The following is a 25000-nucleotide window of genomic DNA, read 5'->3' as shown; positions in this document are numbered from 1 at the left end:
ACAAGGCTCTGTACCTTCAGTTGAAAAACAAACTAGAGGCGAATTCAGCCACCGCAACCTCTTTAGTTTGAGCAAGTGAACGTCAGCTGATTATTTCTCAAAGTGATTTGCATTCCTGGACACCCGGCCGATAATAGACTTTGCTCTGCTTGCTCATGCTAACAAGCTGTCCTTATACTCGCTCGCCTTCTTCCTTGTAATTCCCAGTAGCTCTGTCCTCTTACTCTTACTGCAGCTACTATATATCTTGCCTGGAGCCAGAGAGTGTTAGTTAAACAAAAGATGTACAAAAGTGCTAACTCAGTGTCCAACAAGAGGTGCAGTTGCTTAGCTGCATTGACTGCGATAATCTGAAAGAATGACAAATAGACACCGACAAAAACGCAAAAAAACAAGTGAATGTTAAGGAAATTAAGGTAGCAACTTTGTCTCTGAAGATTCTCATTTATGCAAGTCATCCATGAATTCAACCATCGCTAAGTCTCATAAGAAGCAAACACCAATTGTTAAAGAAAGGATAAATGATTCCATCCTGGCTCTCCCTCTCACCCTTGCCCACTCCTATTAGCAATAACTGGTCAACTGTGTAATACACAATGAATAAAAGTAACCACATTTTTTCATTTTCCTCTCTTCTTCTTGATTTCCTTGCTGTACTGCACCCCAACCACAGTTTACTGATAGAAACCAAATAGTAGAATTTTCTTCAACAAACTCTACAGGCGACAACTAAATCACATCTTCTTTGTCCCCTCTATATTATATTTCCCAACCACAGCCTACACCTGTAGTCCCATAATGCACTCCGTACCATCTAAGGCATGCTGTAATAGTCATTGCAAGGTTAGTTACCACAGTACTACTCTATTGTGACATAACACAGGGCCTTTAGTAATACACTACGACTCGGTCATTGCTCTTCTGATAACAACGAATTCATTACACCGTGTTTTAACAGGTAAACAAATCATACAGACGATACCTAAATCACTTACATCTTTGTTCCCTCTATATTGTATTTCCCAACCACAGCCTACTACTCAAAGCAACCAAAGACCAATCATGTAACAAACTACAGTATACATGCAATAACATGTGACCTCCTCCTCCTTGTTCCCTTTCCTCACCACAGCCCACTCCTGTAAGCAACCAAAGAGCCCGGCGCACGCCAGCGTGGTGGGCATGGACCTGCCATCGTTCGGCTACACGCTGGTCTACTCCTGCCAGCCCAGCTACTTCCTGACGGGAGGCTCCGAGCACCGCGTCTGCCGGACCGACGGCACCTGGACGGGCAAAGTTCCGGTCTGCCGCGGTGAGGACGGAGGAAGCGTCATGTTTGCTCCTGCGCCTCGTCTCATCTCGCCTCGCCTTGCCTCGTCTCATCTCGTCACGACTCGTCTCGTCTTGTCTCGTCACGTCATGTGGTCCTCATGTCTCATTCCATCTCATCTCGTCTCATCTCATTCCGCCACATGCACAGCATCAGAAGAGGAAGCGCCAGCCTCAGCAGGAGCAGTGGCGACAGTGTCCTGTCCTGTCGCTGAATTTATGGTCTGACCTCTTCCCGAAAATGCATTAGCCTCAACTCTCCACAACAAGACACACATACACATACACATGCACACGCACGCACGCACGCACGCACGCGCGCACACACACACACGCACACACACACACACGCACACACACACACACACACACACACACACACACACACAGCACAGCACAGCACAGCACACCCACAGAGCAGAGCACACACACAGCACACACACACAGAACACATGCAAACACTTTTCCTACACCCGGCCACCTCTGTAGTCCATGCAATCCATTACCTGGTGCATCCCATCCCAAACGAGCGCTGCAGATTTAGAGCCCTGGCCTGTCTTTCAGCTCCTCAGTCCCTACTGAGGGCCGCATTCATATTCATTGGCCACCGCACGCACATAAATCTCAACCAGAGAAGAGAAACCAGCAGAGGGGTCTGTGTGTGTGTGTGTGTGTGTGTGTGTGTGTGTGTGTGTGTGTGTGTGTGTGTGTGTGTGTGTGTGTGTGTGTGTGAGAGAGAGAGAGAGAGAGAGAGAGAGAGAGAGAGAGAGAGAAAGAGAGAGAGAGAGAGAGAGAGGAGAGAGAGAGAGAGAGAGAGAGAGAGAGAGAGAGAGAGAGAGAGAAAGAAATGAGGTGGGAGACTCTGTGTGTGTGTGTGTGTGTGTGTGTGTGTGTGTGTGTGTGTGTGTGTGTGTGTGTGTGTGTGTGTGTGTGTGTGTGTGTGAGAGAGAGAGAGAGAGAGAGAGAGAGAGAGAGAGAGAGAGAGAGAGAGAGAGAGAGAGAGAGAGAGAGAGAGAGAGAGAGAGAGAGAGAGAGAGAGAGAGAGAGAGAGAGAGAGAAAGAAATGAGGTGGCAGACTGTGTGTGTGTGCGTGCGTGCGTGCGTGCGTGCGTGCGTGCGTGCGTGCGTGCGTGCGTGCGTGTGTGTGTGTAGGGATGGTATAGTAAATGATCGTGTGGAGGATACATCCGCATCCTGTCCTGTACATCTTGTGACGTCCCATTTTGTCTGTTCCCTCAGCTGGCTCCAAGACCTCCGAGAAACCCGCAGTGGTGGCCGAGCAAGGAACGCCATTCCCCAAAATAAACGGTAAGGTCATTTTTAAAAATAAATAAATAAATAAATAAAACAGGGTTTTTTTTCAGCTGTGGAGACTTTCCAAAAAGAAGAATTATGTTGTGAGGCTGGAATGCCACATTTTTCTGTCAGCTTCATTATCCCTTGCTCCATTCGTCTATTTTATATTTTAAAAAAATAGTTATTTTGGCCCTACCGTGGTGCTAACTCCTCTGCTACTGTATGTGGCTGACCCTGTTTCGATTCCGGCCCGGCTCGTATGCCGACCCTTCCCTGTCTCTGTCTCCCCCTCACTTCCTGTCCAACTCTTCACTGCAGTATCATAATAAAGGCCACAAATATATCTTTAAAAAAAGAGTTAGAGTCATTGTAAATGACATTTTTTTTTTTTGCCTTAATAGTTTTCATCAGCACACATGGCACAGCACAGCAGGTTTACTACAGCACTAAGTAGTTTTCCCAACCTTGAAATAATGATTTGCACACTCATTTCCACTTGAATGCACTTCTAAATTCACTTTGCTGCCTTACAACTTCAATAACGGCATGAAGTAAGTTCGAAGAAGTGGGCTGTCTATCATACCTTATACTATATGTTGATCAGATGAAACACAGTTCCTCTTCTAGCCTTCAGGGGCGACCAAAGAGGAACACCATTTACCGTAGGGTTGTCTTGAGCTATTGCAGGAAGAAGGAACTTGTTTTTTTCCTGCCCGCCAGTTATTGCCAGCTCAGATCACATCGTAGTACAATGCAGCCCAAGACAGCGCAGCCTAACACAACAGTCCAACACAGCACCACAGACACACAGCCTGATATGGAACAGAGGCGAACAAAATGGAACACAGCTTAAAACATTGAATGCAAGAAATGTAATAAGTCTCTTGTTCCCATGCATTGAGTGCTACTCAATCACTGAGGATGAAGTGTTATGTTTACCTACAGCTAAACACCTAAAGCTGAGAATCCCACCTTTTAAACGAGCTATGCTATTGGTGGGTAATACAGGTGTAATACAAACTTTTCTGTGGCTGTCAAAAAGTGTCAAAAATAGTCTAAATCGCTGGCAATCTGTGCTTTCAAAATAAATAAAAAACACAACCAACATGGCACCGATTAACACATCACAACACAACATGGTATTGTCTAACACAAGACAACACAATACAACAGGATGGCGCCTGACACAACACAAAACATCATGGTGCCACTGGACCCATATCATGACAACACGACATGGTGGCTTCTAACAGATCACAACACAAGACAGTAGTACAGTAATGCAGAACATATGGTGCAGCACAGCACAGCACAGCACAGCACAGCACAGCACAGCACAGCACAGCACAGCACAGCACAGCACAGCACAGCACAGCACAGCACAGCACAGCACAGCACAGCACAGCACAGCACAAGCACAGCACAAGCACAGCACAGCACAGCACAGTACAAGCACGGCACAGCGCAGCGCAGCGCAGCGCAGCGCAGCACAGCACAGCACAGCACAGCACAGCACAGCACAGCACAGCACAGCCTAATGCACTGCAACACAGGTGAAACCGCTTAGCCTAATGCAGCACAGCCACATGGTGCATCATAACAAGAGACAGCACAAGAAAACATCCTGCTGTCCAAAGCTAGACTCAAACTACAGGACTTAAAAATCATATCCGATTTTGAAGTTGGTTTGTGCCAAACACATAAGGAGAATTGCCACTGACAATCTTGTCTGGAGTCGTAAACACGGACACAATGGCCAAAGTTCTATTTCAAATAGTAAATATCACATTTGTTTTATATCTACAATTTGCAGGCAGCGACTCTTTGAACCGTCAAAGAACGTTGCACATGATGAAGGAAACGAACACTTGCGAGGTTCCTGGACGGGAACGCTCTGCTGATTGTTGTAAGGAGGGGATGTTTAGCCGAGAATCTGGACAATAGCCGTGTAGTTTGAGTCCAGCGTAACACAGTACAACCAGAAGCAGTTTAGATCGAGACAGGACGGTCGCCGCCATCTTGTTGACGCCTTCGCAGTGCTATTTCGCGATTAGTGAGACCAGATCTGAGAGTCGATGGAAAAAATGAATGGGGAAACTGAGTATAGGACGGAGGGGAACCCAGCGGTTGTGAAAACCATATGGTTTAAACGACCGTGAAAAACTGATCAATCTAGACTACTTGGTTGTGTCATACGAGTCAAAATAAAGCTTTTTAAGCCACTTTTCAGCTCAGCTCAGCAGGCACTTGTTGCCAGAAAGGCGGGAGATGTGCGGGTAGACGGCATATTTGCGTTGCGAATCTTCACCGTTCATTTCTATGGACACCTAGCGATTCTGTCATATCTCCCCTTCCTAAAACAAATCTCTGGTACAACACAACCCGATGCAGCCCAACACATCGCAACAGACAAGAGGCAAAGACAATGTAACAGCTTAACGCAATTCAACACAGCCAACATGGCACATCCTGAAACAATGCAACCCAAGACAACATGGTGCTGCCTAACCCAAGTCATGACAGCACAACATGGTGTCTTCTAATACATCACAACACAAGACTGTACAGTTATACGGCGCGTGCCGCCCAGCACAGCTCAACACAGCCCCGATACAATGTACCGCAGGTGAACCAAATGTAACACCGCTCAACAAAACGCAACACCGCCAACCTGGTGCAGAGTAACACACCACAACATGGAGCCGCCTCCTCACATAACACAAAACAACACGGTGCCTAGCACAAGTCAAGACAACACACAACATGGTGCCGCCTACCGCATCACAACACAACACAGGGCAGTTACAGTAAGACAGGGCATATGGTGCAGCCCAGCACGGCGCGCGGGGGGCATTAACAGATAAGGCCCCTAATTGCACATGGCTCACACAGCTCTTTACTGGTGGCATCAATCATGCGGAGGCACTGCGGCGGCCGCCATTATATTAATGAACAGCAGAGGCCCGCGCCCCTTTGGATTGGCTACACATGTAGACAGACTGGGCCTGCCTTCTCTTCTCGCTCGCTCCCTCTCTCTCTCTCTCTCTCTCAACCTTTCTCACTTCTCTCTCTCTCTCTATGCTTCTATCTCTCTCTCTCTCTCTCTCTATGCTTCTCTCTCTCTCTCTCTCTATGCTTCGCTCTCGCCCCCTCCCTCTCTCTCTCGCTCTCTCTCTCTCTCACTGCTCTCTCTCTCTCTCTCTCTCTCTCTCTCTCTGCTTCTCTCTCGCCCCCTCCCTCTCTCTCTCTGTCTCTTTCTCGCTCTGTCATTGTCTCTTTACTTCTCCCAGTTTCCCTTTCTCCCTCTCTGCCTGTCTCCCTCTCTCCCCATCTCACTGTTCTCTCTCTCTCTCTCTCTCTCTCTCTCTCTCTCTCTCTCTCTCTCTCTCTCTCTCTCTCTCTCTCTCTCTCTCTCTCTCTCTCTCTCTCTCTCTCTCTCTCTCTCTCTCTCTCGCTTTCTCTCTCTGTCATTGTCTCTTTATTTCTCCTCTCTCCCTCTCAACCTTTCTCTCTCTCTCTCTCTCTCTCTCTCTCTCTCTCTCTCTCTCTCTCTCTCTCTGTCTCTCTCGCTGTCCCTCTTAAGATCACCGTCTTTCCCTGCGTGCACAAATTACACACCAAAACGCTTCCCGCCACTTCCCACCAAGACTGACAGGGAGGTGTTAATTGCTTGATGTGTTTGTAAGTGCTTCTCAAGGCGCTCAGCTGTAATTTTGCCTTCCTTCCCTCGTTTGCTCACTTGCTCATTTCCTCGCCTCCCTTCTTTCCCTTTCTCTGTGTCTGTCTATCCCTCTATCGAGCCTATACCCTCCCTCCTTCTCCTCTTCCTCTTCATCCTCCTCTTCATCCTGCTTCTTAGTGAATATGTATGCACATGTTCATTTATCTGAATCTTTTACAGTATGTCTATCTACATCTATGAATTATTTAATCAATCTCTTTTTTGAGGATCCTTATGATGTATGCAGTATGTATGCAAATATGTCTGCCTGTCTGTATGTTTATATACAGTATTTATCCTTATCCGTCGCTCTCTCTTTCTCCTCCTTCTTCTTCTCTCTCCCTCTATCCCATTTCTATTTTCCCCCCTCTGGCTCAAATCTCACCACTCACTTTCTTCATTTTCTCCACCTTTTCCTCTCTCTCTCTCTCTCTCTCTCTCTTTTTTCCTCCATATTTTTTTTATTTCACTTGTCTGGCTCCAAATCTGACCACTCACTCACTCTCCTCCCCTTGGCCAGTTCCGGATGATGTGTTTGCGCCGGCGTTCGCCTGGAAGGGCTCGTTCGAGCACCGGGGTGTCAAGCAGCCCATGACTCTGACAATCACCAGCCTGAACGTGACCACGGGCAGAGTCAACGTGACACTCAACGACGGAGACGTGGAGCTTCTGCTCTCAGGTCAGGTTTCTCCGGGAGAGGAGGGGAGGAGAGGACGAGTGGAGAGGAGAAGGGAGAGGAGAGGAGAGGAGAGAAGAGGAGAGGAGAGGAGAGGAGAGGAGAGGAGAGGAGAAGAGAGGAGAGGAGAGGAGAGGGGAGGAGAAGAGAGGAGAAGAGGAGAGGAGAAGAGGAGAGGAGAAGAGGAGAGGAGGAGGGGAGGAGAGGAGAGGAGGGGAGAGGAGAGGGGAGGGGAGGAGGGGAGAGGAGAGGAGAGGAGAGGGGAGGAGAGGAGGGGAGAGGAGAGGAGAGGGGAGGGGAGGAGGGGAGAGGAGAGGAGAAGGGAGGGGAGGGGAGAAGAGGGGAGAGGAGAGAACAGGAGAGGAGAGGAGAGGGGAGGAGAGGAGAGGAGAAGAGGGGAGAGGAGAGGAGAGGAGAGGAGACAGAAGAAAGGAGAGGGGAAGAGAGGAGAGGAGAGGGGAGGAGAGGAGAAGAAGAGAGGAGAAGGGAGAGGAGGGGAAGAGAGGAGTGGAGAGGAGAGGAGAGGAGAGGAGAGGAGAGGAGAGGAGAGGAGAAGAGAGGAGAGGAGGTGAGGGGAAGGAGAGGGGAGGGGAGGAGAGGAGAGCAGAGCAGAGCAGAGCAGAGGAGGCGAGAGCAGAGGAGAGGAGAGCGAGAGGAGGAGTGTGGGAGTGTGTGTTTGTACATGCACGTGTAAGAGGAGGGGCTAGAATGTGCGAAGTGTGTGTGTGTGTGTGTGTATGTGCCTGTGTGTGTGTGTGTGCATGTGTGTCTGTGTGTGTGTGAGTAAAAGGGGGCTATTCTGTGCATGCGTGTGGAGTGGATGGTGCCTGTGCTGCATTGAGTTAGCGCTGGCTGCCACTAAGACATAGTGTGTGTGACAGCTCGGGTCAGTCTGCAACACCCAGGCAAACATTCCTGTCACACTGCCAGTTAAGGCACTGTGCTAACAGCATTAACCTCCACAAACAACATGTGCCAAGAAGGCCGTTTTGTTAGTGTGCGTGTGTGCGTGCACGTGTGTGTGTGTGTGTGTGTGTGTGTGTGTGTGTGTGTGTGTGTGTGTGTGTGTGTGTGTGTGTGTGTGTGTGTGTGTGTGTGTGTGTGTGTGTGTGTGTGTGTGTGTGTGTGCACACGTGGGTGCATGCGTGCACCTGTGTGTGTGTGTGCTTGCGTGTGTGTGAATGTGTATTTGTTTGTATTTGTGTGTGTGCTATGCATGCTTGTGTGTGTGTGTGTGTGTGTGTGTGTGTGTGTGTGTGTGTGTGTGTGTGTGTGTGTGTGTGTGTGTGTGTGTGTGTGTGTGTGTGTGTGTGTGTGTGTGTGTGTGTGTGTGTTGCAAGAGTGTGTGTCATGTAGTCTCCATAGTGGCAATAGCAATAGATTTCAAGTCTATTTGTCACATACACGTTTAGGTAACTAGCATGGCTAATAGCATGGCTTCTATTAGATTATTTGCCTCAAGGTTGCCTGTTTACTACTGAGATAGTTTCTTAAAATGCTAGACGCATTCGATGTTGTTGTTAGGTTTTTGCCCAAGGATGTGTGTATGACTAATGCCTCTTTTCCACTGCCAGTTTTCCGGTAGGCCTACAGCTCGACGAAGTGTGACTCGAAAGACACTTTTTGCTTTTCGAATAGGCACGACACTGCTCAATCGTAAAGCAAAAAGTGGTGGCCAAGTCAGGCGTTGTCGATCTGTAGGCCAACCAGAAAACCGGCAGTGGAAAAGAGGCATTGGTGTTATGTTAGCGGCCCCTGCAGACCACATTAGCCCACCACGGGCATGGACAGGGAGACAGACAGACAAACAGACAGATAGACAGGTAGTCAGGGTCATTGCGATGCTTGCCCAATAGGTGGCCCAATAGGGGCAGGTAAAAGAGCACCTCTCAGCACAAGCTGCATTGGCACATCAAACAATTCAGCAGACACTGCTTACCCCCAACTCTCACACTAGATAAACCATATCCTCTGTGTTGGTTGTGTAATGCACACCCGACCAGCCAATAATATCTGTTTTGTTTACAATTCACATCAGGCCATCCAATCAGAAAACGGTATTCTATTTGATCAGAATACTTTAAAAGATACTGTAATATCTTTGTTGGTTCCAATGCACACCACCCAACCAGAGAGCCAAATTCTATTTGTCCAGGTTATGTTAATAAATAGCTAACACAATTTCTGTGTTGGTTGCAATGCCAGCCAGTCCGAAAGCTTGATTTTATTTGACCAGCTCATTATAAAAAGTTATACAAATTTGGTTGCAATTCACACCCTAACATGGTATAAAAAAGCAGCACTCTATTTGAATGTGTTATGTTAATCAGTACCCAACATCATCTGTTGGTGTTGTCCACATGTGTGTACAAGAGCAGAATACACAGGAACATGAAATTATGGATTTTGTGTTGTAAATAATTAATGTATTTATTGGTTGCAGTGCATACACCTGGTGAATGTCATATATTGTATTGATGTGTGATACATTGTATTGATCTGTTGATGAATGTGTTATATTAATATTAATTAATATGCAACGTCTCATGTTGGTGTTGTGTGTGCAGGTTTGTACAATAGAAGGGAGGCGTGTGTGTGTGTGTGTGTGTGTGTGTGTGTGTGTGTGTGTGTGTGTGTGTGTGTGTGTGTGTGTGTGTGTGTGTGTGTGTGTGTGTGTGTGTGTGTGTGTGGTGTGTGTGTTTGTGTGTGTGTGTGTGTGTGTGTGTGTGTGTGTGTGTCTGGTCTGTGTGTTTGCGTGCATGTGTGTGTGTGTGTGCATGCGTGTGTGTGTGTGTGTGTGTGTGTGTGTGTGTGTGTGTGTGTGTGTGTGTGTGTGTGTGTGTATGCATGTGTTTTTTTGTGAGTGCGTGCGTGCGTGCGTGCGTGCATGTGTGTTTGTGTGAATGGGTTTCAATAATGAATACTGACTCAGTTCGGTCTTGTCCGCAGGTGTGTACAAGAGCAGGGAGGCGCGCCTGACGTTGCAGCTGCACCACAGCCAGACGCTGGCCCACAGCACCTACAGCAAGACCACAGAGGACACCTGGGCCATGGACGGCTTTGTGAGTAACCAGACTACCACGCAACATGTACAATGTGTCCTCATGGGGAAGCCGACGAGGGCAGTGAAGCAGGGGGGACAAACTGGTCAGTTGCTCTGGGCCCATGGAAAAAGCGGGCCCCAAATCGGGTCCCCATTTAATTGTATGTGTTGACTGGGGGAGGCTTTCAGATGATTTTGACCCAGGTCCAGCCCAAAGCTGTCAGCGTCCCTGTGTGCACGCCTCAGGCATGGGTCCAACTCGCCCTGTTGGGAGGGCCGGCACTGAGCAGAGCAGACTCGTCCTACATATGGCAGCCGGCGGTGTTGTTATGCTAGCACAAAACAGCCGTGTGCCTGTGTGTGCACGCGCGTGTGTATGTGTGTGTGTTTGTGCGTGTGTGCGCGTGTGTGTGTGTGCGCGTGTGTGTCTGTGTGTGTGTGTGTGTGTGTGTGTGTGTGTGTGTGTGTGTGTGTGTGTGTGTGTGTGTGTGTGTGTGTGTGTGTGTGTGTGTGTGTGTGTGTGTGTGTGTTGGGCTCTGTAGCAGGTTATTTTTAATTACTTCTCAGAAGTATTTTGCGAGCTAGGGCTCTTAATTTGGCTTATATGACGATGCCGGTGGCTACTCTGACTATGCTAACGTGATATGCTACAAAAAAAGGAGGACTGCTGGAGGTCATTTTCATTCGCTGAAAGATGTGTAGTGTCTGTGTGCTGTAAAGTTAGACCTCGCTTGCATTAGTAATGGCCCGGTTGTGTGGCGGTGCATTGAAAAGCAGCTTTCTTGAAATATCAGCAACCGGGAGACTCAAGGCCCCATGCCTTGTCCATCAACCGCACATAATGTGTCAAGCTGGCGTGATGATACAGTACACCAACACGCACACACGCACACGCGCACGCACACGCACACACACACACACACACACACTCACTATTATGCAGACAAATCCACATACAAACTCGCACATGCTCACACCCACCCACACCCACCCACACACACACACACACACACACACACACACACACACACACACACACACGCACACAAACGCACACACACACGTACATGCACACACACACATGCACACACACTCTCACTCACACACTATGCAGACACATCCATATATAAACTCACACATGCTCACACATGCTCACACACCCACCCACACATACATACACACACACATACATACACACACACACACACACACACACACACACACACACACACACACACACACACACACACACACACACACACACACACACACACACACACACACACACACAGCACACATTCAGCGAAATGGCTTTCACGGCCAGGCATGCCACAGAGAAAGGCATGCTGAGCGAGAGAATGTAGTGCCACTGATCTGGCGAATGTGTCTGCTCACCGCCTCTACCCATCCGGCAGTGTCGTTTCCGTAACGAGCATTTGCCAATGATGCATACAGTGCCTCGTGAACAGAGAGACAATGTTTCCAGGGCCAAAGCAAGTGTGTTCTCTCTCTACCAATGCTCCACATACAGTATAATGTTTTCCAAGTCTCAACTGTGATCCGTTTTTTTTTTTTTTTTACTGTAATCCTTGCCAAAAGTATTTGTATAATTGAATTGCTGTTCATTGTTCTGCTTGTAATGTTTGATTTTTCACACCTGTTTTAATAACTAATGCATAGCTGCAGCAGTTAACGAGGCATTAAATAAATAAAACTAACCAACCGTCTTTACCCGCAGGTTTCCGTGGAGCCTGACCGTGGCACTTACGTCTACCAAGGCTTCATACAAGGGAGAGATTACGGCCCGTTTGGACTACAGAGACAAGGTAAATATACCAGCTTGTGTCGTCTATCAATCGCTCTTTGATCTTTTTTTTTGGCTTTGTTTTGTGTTTTGTTTGTTGTCTCCGCAGAGCTTTTTCAAGGGCCACCGCTAATGGTAGTTTACGTGCTGTGTGATTCATCCCTCGATTAAATATAATTGAATACATCACAACTGCTGACGAGTTCTATAATTTGATTACACCTTTTAATTGAACAAAGCTAATTTGATTTGTGTTACCACTACACCAGCGGGGTCGAATAGATACACAGGTATTTCAAAGGCGGTGCACCTTTTGTTTGGTGTTATTGTGGTTAATGCGCAACAGGGATACAAACCAGCAACCTGCCATGTCAGTGGATTTAATGTGATTCCATTATCACAATTTGGAGCTGAAGCGCCATCGTACGTAAGCACTTCTCCTCCTCGCTAACTTCCTCCTTGAGGAGTCTGATGCAATGGACTTGGAGCCCAGTCCTGCCCTCAACTTGACCCCCATCCTCATAGCCAGTATACTGTGCTATTGGTGTTGGCAGTCTGGCTGTTTGATAAGGTTAACTTCAAAATGAAAGTCGCCGTTTGCCTAACTCTTTTTTGGAAATTGAGGACATTTCTACGTTCATCCCAAAAGTTTCTTCTGGCCTGATTGTAGGGAACCTTTGTAATCTAAGACCCTTTTGTCACATTGTCATGACATTATTAAGGATAGTGGTCAGCAACTCCTCTTCCAGTGGCCATCTTCAGGCTAGACCTTTACGTAAAAAGGTAAAACATCATCAAACTCCAGATAGAAGTTCAGTTACCGTACTTACAACCTAGGTTAGAATTACAACAGAATTTCAATCTTACAGTAACTATCACAACATGAATTTTAATAGAGGGCCTTGTGTGTCCTTAAAATTCATCTGCTATTCAGAAAAGGGCCTTTTACAAACAAAGCAGTACCATTGGTGTTACAAATCGATTCTTATGGCTTGTTGTTGGTGTGAAAATGCCCACTCTTGTCATCCGTCACTGCTACTTGTGTGCAAAATACCCAGTCCCTTTCCAAAGTGACATTTATTTATTTAAAAACACAGTCTATGTACAGTATGCCAGTATGAAAAATGCAGATTATATTCCGACTTTTGTCGCATGACAATTACATGGTCCAATTAGATGTTGTTTTTTTTTAAATAAAAATGCAGCATGGTGTCTGTACTTGTTTTCCTGCCACCATTACTCATGCATGCAAAATATCCATCTGTAGGTGCATTCATTATTAATAGATACAAATAATTAAGTATCTGTGCTGTGAGATATGTTAATGTCCATTTTTAGAGATAGTTTACAGAGATGCTGCTCCACGTTTTGCAACAGCACCCAATTAATCTTTAGGTGCAATTATTAATTAAAGACAAAAGTGCTGTGATGTGCTGTGAGGTGTGTTTATATGTGTGTGTGCTATGTTTAGAAGTGCTGTATATTGGTTCACATTTGCAAAATACCCATATATGTTTTCAGTGCAATTATTAGTTCAAAATAAACACAAGTATCTGTTCTGTTCGTATTGTCACTGTTTACATGCATTTACAATACATGTCTTCCCGTGTACACTTTACACTATATTTTACTGTGTGTGTCTGTGTTCAGAGATGGTGTGTACAAAGTATGTATGTACTGTATACTGTATGTGCCTATGTAGTGTGTCTATTGCATGCGTCCACTGTATGTGTGTGTCCATGTTGAGAGGTGCTGAATACTAATGGTGCATTCATGTGGTCTTCCGAAGTAGATATTATCTAGTTGCGAAGTGGTATTTACAAGTGCGTTGCGTTCATGTGCTTTTTTGATGTTGTTTACAAATTAAAGATGGCGAACCAGAGTGAGACTTTTTACTAAAACGATTATAGACTGTTGTTCATGAGCTACAGCAAGCAAATTAATTAGGAAGTCAAAGGTAAAAATGCTGTATATTTTCTGACACTGTCATTTACCATGACATGTCTAAACATACTGAATGCCGGTTTTTGAGTATTTCAACTTAGCGGTTGCCATGGCGAGAGTAGAGCCAGCTGTTGTGTGCGTCATCATCTCGTAAACTCGTTTCTTAAAATTTTCTACGAGTTGTCCAGCGGTAAATACCAGAAGCGGTGGCGTTCATGTGTGCTTCGAATGTCGGCGTTTGGTATTTACGATAATTACGAGACCACATGAACGCACTATAAAACCAGGTCTGTCTGCTCTACTGGTGTGTCTGCTGCACTGTGTCTGTATTCTGAGATGGTGTATATAAAGTAAGTAAGTACTGAAGTGTATGTGCTGTGCTATGCAGTGTGTCTATTGTATGCGTCCACTGTATGTGTGTGTCCATGTTGAGAGGTTGGTGAACACTAAAACTAGGTCTGTCTGAGATGGTGTATACAAAGTACACAGCAAATTCGGCAGTGTTCATTCAACACTTTGAGGGTTGATTTGACCTTATTTGGACATAAATGAACTCTTTAAGTGTTGAACCAACACCGCAAAATTTACTGTGTAAGTAAGTACTGTAGTATATGTGCTATGCTATGTAGTGTGTCTATTGTATGCGTCCACTGTATGTGTGTGTCCATGTTGAGAGGTTGGTGAACACTAAAACTAGGTCTGTCTGAGATGGTGTATACAAAGTACACAGCAAATTCGGCAGTGTTCATTCAACACTTTGAGGGTTGATTTGACCTTATTTGGACATAAATGAACTCTTTAAGTGTTGAACCAACACCGCAAAATTTACTGTGTAAGTAAGTACTGTAGTATATGTGCTATGCTATGTAGTGTGTCTAGTATACGTCCACTGTATGTGTGTGTCCATGTTGAGAGGTGGTGAATACTAAATTTAGGTCTGTCTGCTCTACTGGTACTGGTAAGTACTGTATACACGTGCCGTGCTATGAGGCGTGTCTACTGTTTGCGTCCACTGTGTGTGTGTGTGTGTCCATGTGGGGAGGTGTTGTGTACTAAAACTGCAGCAGATGCTTCCCTGGTAGGTCTGAATGTGACGGAAGCAACCAGGACACCGGAGGCTCCCCCCGGGACCAACAGCAGCTCTGTGGCCATCGCCATCCTCGTGCCTTTCTTCGCCCTCATTTTCGCAGGCTTCGGATTTTACCTATATAAACAGCGGTATGTAGGATGGAGGACCTCGCGCCTGACCCGTGTCTACAGGGACACACACGCGCGTGCATGCACGCACGCAGGCCCGCACGCGCATGCACACACACATACACACACACACACACACACACAAAGGTACTCTCTTTCTCTCTCTAACACACTCTCTCTCTCACTATCTCTCACACACACACACACACACACAAACACACTCACACTCACACTCACATACACTCTCTCTCACGCAAAAACACACACACATACTAACACACACACAAACACATGCGCGCGCAAGTACGCACGCACGCACGCACGCACGCACACACACACACACACACACACACACACACACACGCACACACGCACACACACCAAAAGCTGCCAAAGAGATAGCAAGCAGGCTGTTAGGCTCTTTAGTGGTAAACAACAGAGAATTGATGGATCTCCCAATGCGCCGCACAGAAGCTGCTCTATTTCTCACTGTTGTTCCACTCACTGTATTAAACCAATTTATGATACGCCATCCATTCTGAACTTAAGTACCATACAGTTTTGACTCTCAAAGTACTTGCTTACAAGTCAACTCGGGTGAATGGATTCACAGTATCACTTGTTAAATGCAATCTTTTCATCCGGTGCCTTTGTGAGCATCAAGGGTGCTGTTGCAATTAGTTTTTGCACAGAGCCATATGTCTCCCGTTACTAACTAGCATGTGGGTTTCAGAACAAGACCTCAGTTTGAGTGTTGTGAGCAGGGGTGCTGCTTTGGGGGCTTCACCAGGGTCCACTCCCACAGGCTTTGCATTTGGGTGCACAGAGGACTATGGCTATGTGCAGTACACCATCATATAGTTGTATATTAGCACTAACATCACTATACCATATGATAATAGGCCATTAACCTAGACAAGTCCATTGGTAGAAAATATTTTGCTTGCCGAGTTGGTCTGGCATTGCACCATAGGGGGGAAGTTGCAGGTGGGTCATGAATTCTGTCCTCGCTCTATCTGTGTAGCGAAGTTTTTTTTTCTTCCCCTTTTCGAATCTGGGTAGCGAGTCATTGGGCAGGGATTAACATGGTGACTACAGGACATGGTTGTGCTGGCGTGTTTCGTGTAATTAAGCAGTTATGTTCTTCCAATTATGGCCCACAGCTTCCAGCTAGTGAGTAGGTCTAGTAAATGTGTTTTTCATATTCTCATCTCATATATGAATTGATTGTGACCCAAAAAAATATTTCCCTTTCACTTTTCCCCTCAGGAAAACAGATAAAACGGAGTACTCCGGATGCGCCGTGCACGAGAACAACAATGGTCAGGCGACGTTCGAGAACCCCATGTACAACACCAACTCCAAGTCTATTGAGGGCAAGGTCGTCCGCTTTGATCCCAACCTCAACACAGTCTGCACAATGGTTTGATAAAGGAGCCCTTTCTCCAAGATGGAACATTTTATGTTTTTTAAGAGGTTTTTTTTTTGCTTTCCTCTTCCTTTCAGGATTGGGACGTGTGATTATTTTTTTGTGAGATAGCGTCTGCAGAAAAAAACCCACAAGCACACTTTTTTCGAGGAAAGAACCCTTGCTCATTGTGAGTTTAATGGATACAGAGAGAGAGAGAGAGAGAGAGAGAGAGAGAGAGAGAGAGAGAGAGAGAGAGATAGCAGTCGAGAGTGAGGTGCCCCCATTTTCTTCACCATGTGAGTGGAGCATTTCCAAGAATATAATCCACACTCTGGGAGTGTATCGTCTGTTTTGTACTTTCAAGATCATTTTTGTTCCTCCCTCTCAACGTCTCTTGGAACTGTTTTTTTTGTCTAAAACAGTGCGTGTGTGTCACTCAGTGGAATACTTTTTTTCATGTTGTGGTTTTATTTTTCGGTCATCTGCTCATCTTCTATGTGAAGCTCCCGCGTGAACACCTCTGCGGACCTCAAAGTCTTTGTTTGCTGCTGGGTATTGATTGTGATCCTTCTCGGCTCACTGCTTCTGGTCGACAACAACCGTCGCTCGGCTTATTGCGAGATCATGAATCAACAGCGGGAACACACACACCTACAGTACGGGACTGTAAATCCACAAGCCCACGTCTCAACAACTGACTAGAAGATCATGAGGACAGATGTGGTTGGGAAAAGAGGACGCTCCATTGCTGGTGACCCCCCCCCCCCCCCCCACCCACTCGTGTCATTTGCTGCCTCCCTTTCTGGTCTAGCTTTCTCTTTGTCTCTTTCTGTCTCTCTGTCTGTCTCATCTCTCTCACACTCTATCTCTCTTTATCTCTCTCTGTTTCTTCATCTCTCTCTCTGTCTCTTCATCTCTTTCTGCCCCTTCATCTCTCTCTCTCTCTCTCTCTCTCTCTCTCTCTCTCTCTCTCTCTCTCTCTCTCTCTCTCTCTGTCTTTGTTCTCTGCCACAGACGTGGAGCCTTTGTTTTTCCCAGCAGATGAAAGCGGACCCTGAAGCTCATTTAAATGAACTGCTGCCCCACTGCTGACTAGGGGCTGTGGTTAGAGGGGTAGCCTGCTCGCCGCGCTACTGCACCCCCACTCCCCACCACCACTGCTACTGCCACACACCCCCCTCAAAAGAGCCACCACATCTATACAGGCATCGCTCTCATTACGGTAATGCCACCGCCCCCACCAGTGCCCACTGCACTACACTGCACCCCGCCGCACACCGCTGCTCATCCCTGCTACTACTTCCACCCGCCCACCCTTCAAAAAGCCATCCCCCCCATCAGTTTCACCGTCTGAACCACCGCTACCACCCTCGTCTGGGGGAGCAACGTTGCCGCCACGTTGCCCAACACTGCACCAAGCCGCCCACCACTGCTCCCACCACCACCTCCAGAGTCACTACCCCCCACCCACTGCCGCCACTGCTGCCACCTGCCCTCCCACTTGCCCACCGTCACCTGCCCCCCTCCCCCGTGTGCCACTCACGGCCATGTGTGAGTGAGTCACATGCTTGATGCGTTGCTCAATTTGTGCACATGCACACACACACACACACACACACACACACACACACACACACACACACACACACACACACACACACACACACACACACACACACACACACACACACACACACACAAATGAACACACATGCAGGTGCAAGTACACACCCACACACACGTGCACACACATACAGTCTCTCACACACATGCACACTCACACTTGTAAAGACACATACACACACACACACACACACATACATAGATCGAGAGACCAAACACAACGTAACACACTTCTGTACACATCCAAAGAAGAACAGCATTCATGCCACAGCCTCTGCCATGATTGCACTCTCTGTCCTTTTGTGATATTTGAGGGACGATTTAATCCAACCGACCTGGCAATCGGCGTGTTCCTGAATGCCAAATCATCACGTCGAATTCTTTCTCAGAGGTCCACGTTAATGTACGTAACAAGGTTTTCCCTCATTTCACAGTCCAAGGTGCAAGGACGAAAATTACATTAGGTAAGAGTCAATATCAGTTCTTCAAATCGAATTGCTGTTCATCTATTTAGGGAGGGTATTTTTTCTTTTGCTTAAAAAAAGAAGCTGTATGCACTTTCCATTCAAACCATTTCGACTGGCCAAGTACACTGAACGCCCACATATACATACATAAAGGGATTACTGTGTGAACAAACATTCAAACATTTTCCCTACAGAGGAGAAAATGTCAGATAAAACGAATGCACGCACGCACACACACACACACACACACACACACACTCACACACACACACATGCATACACACCCACACACATTATATCCTCAGGCATATTTTAAAAAAAGCTTTTTTGGATTATTCCCAGTCCTAAAGCATCTGCGCTAGTCAGAACTATCTACATGGTGTCGGGAAGTCAATTTGAAATTCTGTCTACTGCTTTTCCCAGATAAGCAAATGAAGTTTGGAGTGGTATGTGGCAGAGTCAAAAGTATTCATCTGAAGTTTGTAGCCATGGATAATGACATTTGTTGAATTGATTCTCCAGTGTTGCTTCAAGGACGTTTCTCTCATGTTTGTATTTTTGGTGTCTCGTACGTAGCCCGCAAACTTCAAGAAAACAAGAGGAACAACAAAAAAAAGGAAACCACTTTCAAATCAGAGCTCTGTCTTACTGAGTAACATCATCAATTATGATAGTGCCTTGTAAAGTACTTTTAGCCTACTTCAGTTGAAAGATGGCATTTTGTTTTGTATGCAACGTTTCCACAATTGTTTTGGTGTCTGCTTCAAGTGATGGTTAAGAATATGCCCCCATGTATCTCCAACAAAAGCTCAGTTGATCAATAATTGTTTTGCACATGCCAGCCAAAAATAATCAAATATAGCACCGCTGCTATCCATCAGGTCATTTCATTAGCATTTTGTATATTTAGAAACAGTTGCTGTCGTTACTTGTCGTTTGGCTGGTGATTTGTTTCTGTTCTCTTTTTTTTCTTCTTACACAAAAAAGGCTTTTGCTTTGAAAAATGCCCAGTGCTGTGAATATTCTACATATTTTGCCATGATTATATATTTCCTAAAAATGCCAACCCCAAGTCAGATACACTGGCCTGGGAGAGATACTATTACAAAAAAGAGTTTAGAGAACAATTTATTTGTTTGTCTGGGCTCAGCCACTACATGTAAATATATTCATAAAAAGTGTACAGATATTTAAACTTTTTGAAAAAGAGCTATATTTTTGTGAGAGATATACATTTGTAAAATATGAGAAACTGTAAAATTTCATTTGTAAATGTCCATTTTCAAATTAAAAAGCTGATGCTTTTTTATAAATATTTCTGCTTGCTTTACTGTTGTTTTTTTATTATTAATGTCACTGTCAGTCACTGTGATGTTTAACGCTGCCTAGCACTGACGACTTCAGAGGCCATGCAGGAAGGTCATTGGACCCCTTCAAACAGCCCTTCAAATCTCATCTGTTTACCAAGACCTATCGCTTCTAAACCTAGGGTTCCATTAAAGATGATATACAAACTTAAACGGACACTGTGTGAGATTTTTAGTTGTTTGTTTCCAGAATTCATGCTGCCCATTCACTAATGTTACCTTTTTCATGAATACTTACCACCACCATCAAATTCCAAGTATTCATTATGACTGGAAAAATTGCACTGTTCATACATGAAAAGGGGGATCTTCTCCATGGTCCGCCATTTTGAATTTCCAAAAATAGCTGTAGATGACTGTACTTGGACCATACTAGAAAATATTTGTTTAATACTTAGTAAACTTTCATGTAAAGATCAAATTTGGCAATATGCAGCCAAATTTAAAAAAAGCAGCATAGTTGCAGTACCTTTTTTGACCATTTCCTGCACAGTGTCCCTTTAACTGTATTAGTAGTATTAGCAGTAATGCTGCACCTGTTGCATAGACAATGCTCAACTGTTAAGAAAAACTCATGTCTGGATCAACCAATGTCAGTACACGTGATTACTCTTCATTTTCAATGAAGAGATGCCTGTTCAAGGAAATTAAACAACATGTATGATGACATGTAGCGAATATGTGACTCGCTAGTTGGCCAGTGCTGATGAAAGCTGTGTCACATGTATTGGGGCTTATTGGCTGTCAGAGTCACTCTACATGTACAGTACAGTAACATGAAAGCCAGGGATCAAACAGCATGCAGCAAACCCGCTGGAGTACTGGATTCCAACTTCAAAACCAAACTTAACTTCAAATGTCGTCTAGCTTGACCACGCTCTCCTCTACATGATTTATGAGCAGAAGCTGAATTGGTGCGCAAGGCCAAGTTCACCCATGTCACGAGCATGTGTGCTTGAGAAACGTGAGATTGTAAATTCTCGGAAATTGCCCTGTCAATAAAAAGCATCTTAGCAGGTAGAAAGCCAGAAGCAGGGCCGCTGACAGCTTTCAGCAAAACCCTCTGATAGGGCCCCCTTCTCAATGCATGCAATGTCATGGTCCCCGACCCCCTCTCCCTGGGCCCGGGCCAGCTGACCCCTTTGTCCTCCTCTGTCAGCTCTCCCTGGTTTGAAGGGGCCTTTGAACAGGCAAAAGGTTTGCGCGCGTCAGAGAGAGAGACATTACCGGGCAAATGACTCAGGAAACCATTTTGGCCGACGCCAGGGAAATGAGGGTAGAAATGGTTGTGGTCTCACAGAGGAGTCATTTTCCTGTGGAAGTCATTTGAAGCAGGTCCGTGGCCATGGCAGCAGCCAGCTACAGCAACTGAATTGCACCAAGCAGGGCTTACTCTGGACCAAAAAACCTGGGGCCGGTTGCACCAAATGGTCTTAGCTAGGACTGGTCATAACTGTTAAAGTGGTCTTTGTTAAAGGGGTATGCCACTATTTTTGGGCTTAATACAGTTAAAATCGTTGGCTGGGGTTTATAAAGGTGGTAAAGTGTCTATAAAGTGTTTATAAAGGTGGTAAAGTGTCTTATTTTTCATGTTAAGCGTTGGCTTGCTTTAAGACAAGTTAAAAGAGGGAATATGTCGCTAAGCTAGTGAAAGTCAATGGATCCGTGTAGCATGCTACAATAGTGGCATACCCCTTTAAGACCAAAAATTAAGACCACCGTAAGCCCGTTGCACCAACAGAACTGAGGACTGGTCTTAACTGCGCCCGTTTCTCAAATGACTATCCTTTGCGCGTTGCGTGCTGCTCTCTCTCTGCCACCCTCACTCGCCCAAAGGCTACACTCGCCCGTTCTCGTCGTTATTACAGAAATTTGGCGAGGTCTTAACACTTACGCCTACCCCCTGACTGGGTATAAATTCTACGCCCGGTCTTAACCAGAAAAAGGCTTAAGACCCACTGGTGCAACGGGCGTAACTATCTGCTTGGTCTTAGAACGTTGAGTTAAGTCTTAAGATAGTTGGTGCAACCGGCCCCTGAACATTTTTTTCTTGGACCAGCCCCTTCCACAGTTCCCCTGTATTTCTAATGATTTTGATTGTTTTAGCCCGTTGTCTGTAATGTATTAAAAGATGGACCAATGGGCCTCCACAATCTGGGGTGAATTTCTCAAAACCAAAGTTGCTTACGACATTAGCTACTTTGTTGTTTTCAATGCATTTTCCCATTGGCAACTACCGAAGTTGCTAACAGGCTAACAACTTCTCTTTTGAGAAACTCACCCCTGAAATGGAGGGCCGGTCTCTAAGGGGGGGAAAGCCTCAGTCCCCTGAGGACTGTTGGCCCACTGGGAAAATGTGCTGTATGGTAGATTACCTATCCAGCGCCGACAGCTAGGGACAGGAGTGCTGGCCCCACAGCTGCACCCTACTGCTGCCCCTGAAGCATGGCTACTTTGGCACAATCACGACTTCACCAGGGCCAAGACTTGCCACTGAGTTAATGGCTTTTGTCTTTGTGTCTCTAAAAGTATTTGAATGTTAATGAGTCTGAAAGCAACATGAAGTTCTGCAGTTTTACCATTCTGTTGTCTCATTAGATGTCAATGTCTCTCATTTTAAGTCACTGGCTGCTTCTCCAAACTGACTTTGTCTTTTGTTTTTCACTCATTCTATAGTGCAACTATGTAAGTGCCACAAAGCAATGCAACATGTGCCTTGTGTGCAGTGGTGAATGAAAGAGCATATCAATCAGACATGGCATTATGTATGTACAGCTGTAGAGCAGCGACGCATGTTCAAAAGTTCCTGTCAACCTGTAACGAGAATGATTTTGGAAAGGGTCATTTTAAGGTTATTTTATTTGTATGCATATACTACATCAGTGTTTCTCAACTGGTGGGTCGCGACCCAAAAGTGGGTCACGGAGGGGTCATGGGTGGGTCGCGGAGCCTTGGTGTAAAAAAAAAAAAAAAAACGTAATTCTAAAAAACAAAATCCAACTTTTCCTGCAACAATTTACAACTTTTATTGTGATAGGTTAGTGAACTCCGTGTCATCTGTTGTCATAGATACAATCTGAATGTTTATGCGAGATACATAGAGTGCAACCAGTCATTCGAGTCTTGGTTACATTTTGAGAATTGCATTGAATTGACTTGAACGCTAAAAAAAATTGGGTCGCGACCGAATGAGAGTGGAAAATGGTGGGTCCCAAGACTTTTCCAGTTGAGAACCACTGTACTACAGTATACTGTATGTGGTGAAAGACGCAAGAGCCTTGTTAGAGTTCTTTATCTGGTTGCTCTGTGAAAACATCATATATCTGAAAAGGCCAGTACAAGATGCATCTGCATACTCCGCAGACATAGACACAGACATGTGTTTCAGTCACATAGAGGTGAAGCAGATTTGTATTAAGTACAATGAGAAGTTCTATTTCTTTGGGGACTGTAATTTAAGTGTTGTGAAACGGGGCAATCGGTCATGATTCAATTTTTGTGTCATTAAGAATTACAGTAGTTACTTGAGTGGATTTTCAGTTTGGACATAATTCTGTATCACAACCCCAATATACGTATCTTAAGGGCCTCTTCTGCGTCATGCATATTGTATGATGAAGTTCCAGGAAGCACCAGGCCATAGATGGAAATCACCTTAATATGAACATGTAAATCTGGACAAGATCTACAATCTTTTTCAGTGAAACCAGATAGGCGCCTTAAGGAGCGCAGAGTCTTGTCAGGTTATTTAATGGCATGTAATTTCACCCCCCATAATTGAAATGGCATACGCAATGTTTTATTTAGGCCTCCCGTTCTACAACAGCCTTGTTCTTCTCGTGACAGTTAATGTAGAGGCCATGGCAATTTGCGAAGGTATGGCATGTAAGAAAATTGTAACTGTAATTTTCCCGGGACATTATTGCATAACAAAAGAGCTCAGGCAGAGTCAGTGCCATGTAATTATCTCGCAGTGTAATTACTCAAACGAGGTTCCAATTGGGGAGTTACTATTGGGTTCTAGGTAGATGATTACGGTTCACTTTGATTAAGTGTCTAATTAAATCCTGCTGTAATAAAATAAAAAGTCAGGTCTGTCATTGTTTAATCCAATACCCTGACACGTTTGTCCAAAGGGACATGGAAAGTCTTGGCCATGCTCCATTTTCTTAGTCCCTTCCTCGCTCGGGTCCTGTGATGATGTAGTAGAGGTGTGTTGGCCCGGCCCATCGATCTTTCCAGCTGACAGTTTCTCTCTCTTCATCCTCTTCTCTCTTCACCTGTTCTTCTGTCTACCCTTTAGTAGCCATAAGTGTCTTGACACAACACACACCATCCACTTAAAATGGATGCTTTGCAGAAGCCTGTAATTACCAAGGTAATGGTGCTTAGAATGCATGAATCTGAATGTCATTTGCATAAATTGTCCTTGATTCAGCAAACATCCTCAGTCGAAAAAGAGATGGAGTTGGAGATGGAGGGAAAGAGGGAAAGAGAGAGAGAGAAAGACTGCTCTCAAAGTTCGGACTTTGATCACAGCTCGTGAATATCAGCATTCCAGCTGGTGGGAAGGGGGTGAGGTCAGGTTGGTGCCTTGCCCTTGCCACACGATGTGACATTTAGCTCTGATGGTTGAGATCTCCAACTATAATGGAGCAGCTAGCACTTCACTAAAGATCACCTGAACTTGACATTTTAGCAAAGCCAACCCGGTGGATTACAGTGGTCTCGTCACCGTGGACAGAGCAGAGCAAAGCACAGCTCAGTACTGCTGAACGGAAAAAGGAGGTGATGCATTGAACTAGACTCTGCTATGTTAAAGAAGCTTGTGTCTTCAAGATGGTAAGATGGTGGCACCTCAATTCATGCAGAGACTCTATCATGTGACTGTTGTTACCAAAGTAATTAATTAGTAACACTTGATAGAAGCCTTTTCCTCAATATGGAGAGTCTGTTGTGAAAGCTCTACTATGACCTTTATCCAAAGTGATTTACAATCATTTACAGGGTATTGGTTAAAGCCTGGTGAAATGTAGGGTTAGCTGCCTTGTTCAGGGGCATGGAAGTAGAAAGGGATTGGAGATAAGGGTGGGGATTGAACGTGCAACCATTACAACGCGGC

At 45.5% G+C, this 25000-nt stretch overlaps 1 protein-coding gene across 1 annotated transcript in view; it reads left to right on the top strand.

Moving 5' to 3' along the window:
• Positions 1-16545, top strand: part of csmd3a (CUB and Sushi multiple domains 3a) — a 393918-nt gene extending 377373 nt beyond the window's left edge. The window contains exons 65-71 of the mRNA XM_063199008.1: positions 1133-1312; positions 2569-2637; positions 6867-7025; positions 9972-10084; positions 11804-11891; positions 14896-15031; positions 16280-16545. Coding sequence (XP_063055078.1) covers positions 1133-1312; positions 2569-2637; positions 6867-7025; positions 9972-10084; positions 11804-11891; positions 14896-15031; positions 16280-16439 — 905 coding nt within the window. The 3' untranslated portion in view covers positions 16440-16545. The remainder of the gene's footprint in view (positions 1-1132; positions 1313-2568; positions 2638-6866; positions 7026-9971; positions 10085-11803; positions 11892-14895; positions 15032-16279) is intronic.
• Positions 16546-25000: the final 8455 nt, after the last annotated feature.

The sequence above is a fragment of the Engraulis encrasicolus genome, chromosome 5 (genome assembly GCF_034702125.1).
Source record: "Engraulis encrasicolus isolate BLACKSEA-1 chromosome 5, IST_EnEncr_1.0, whole genome shotgun sequence".
NCBI lineage: Eukaryota > Metazoa > Chordata > Actinopteri > Clupeiformes > Engraulidae > Engraulis > Engraulis encrasicolus.
This window is presented reverse-complemented; position numbering and strand designations above follow the sequence as displayed.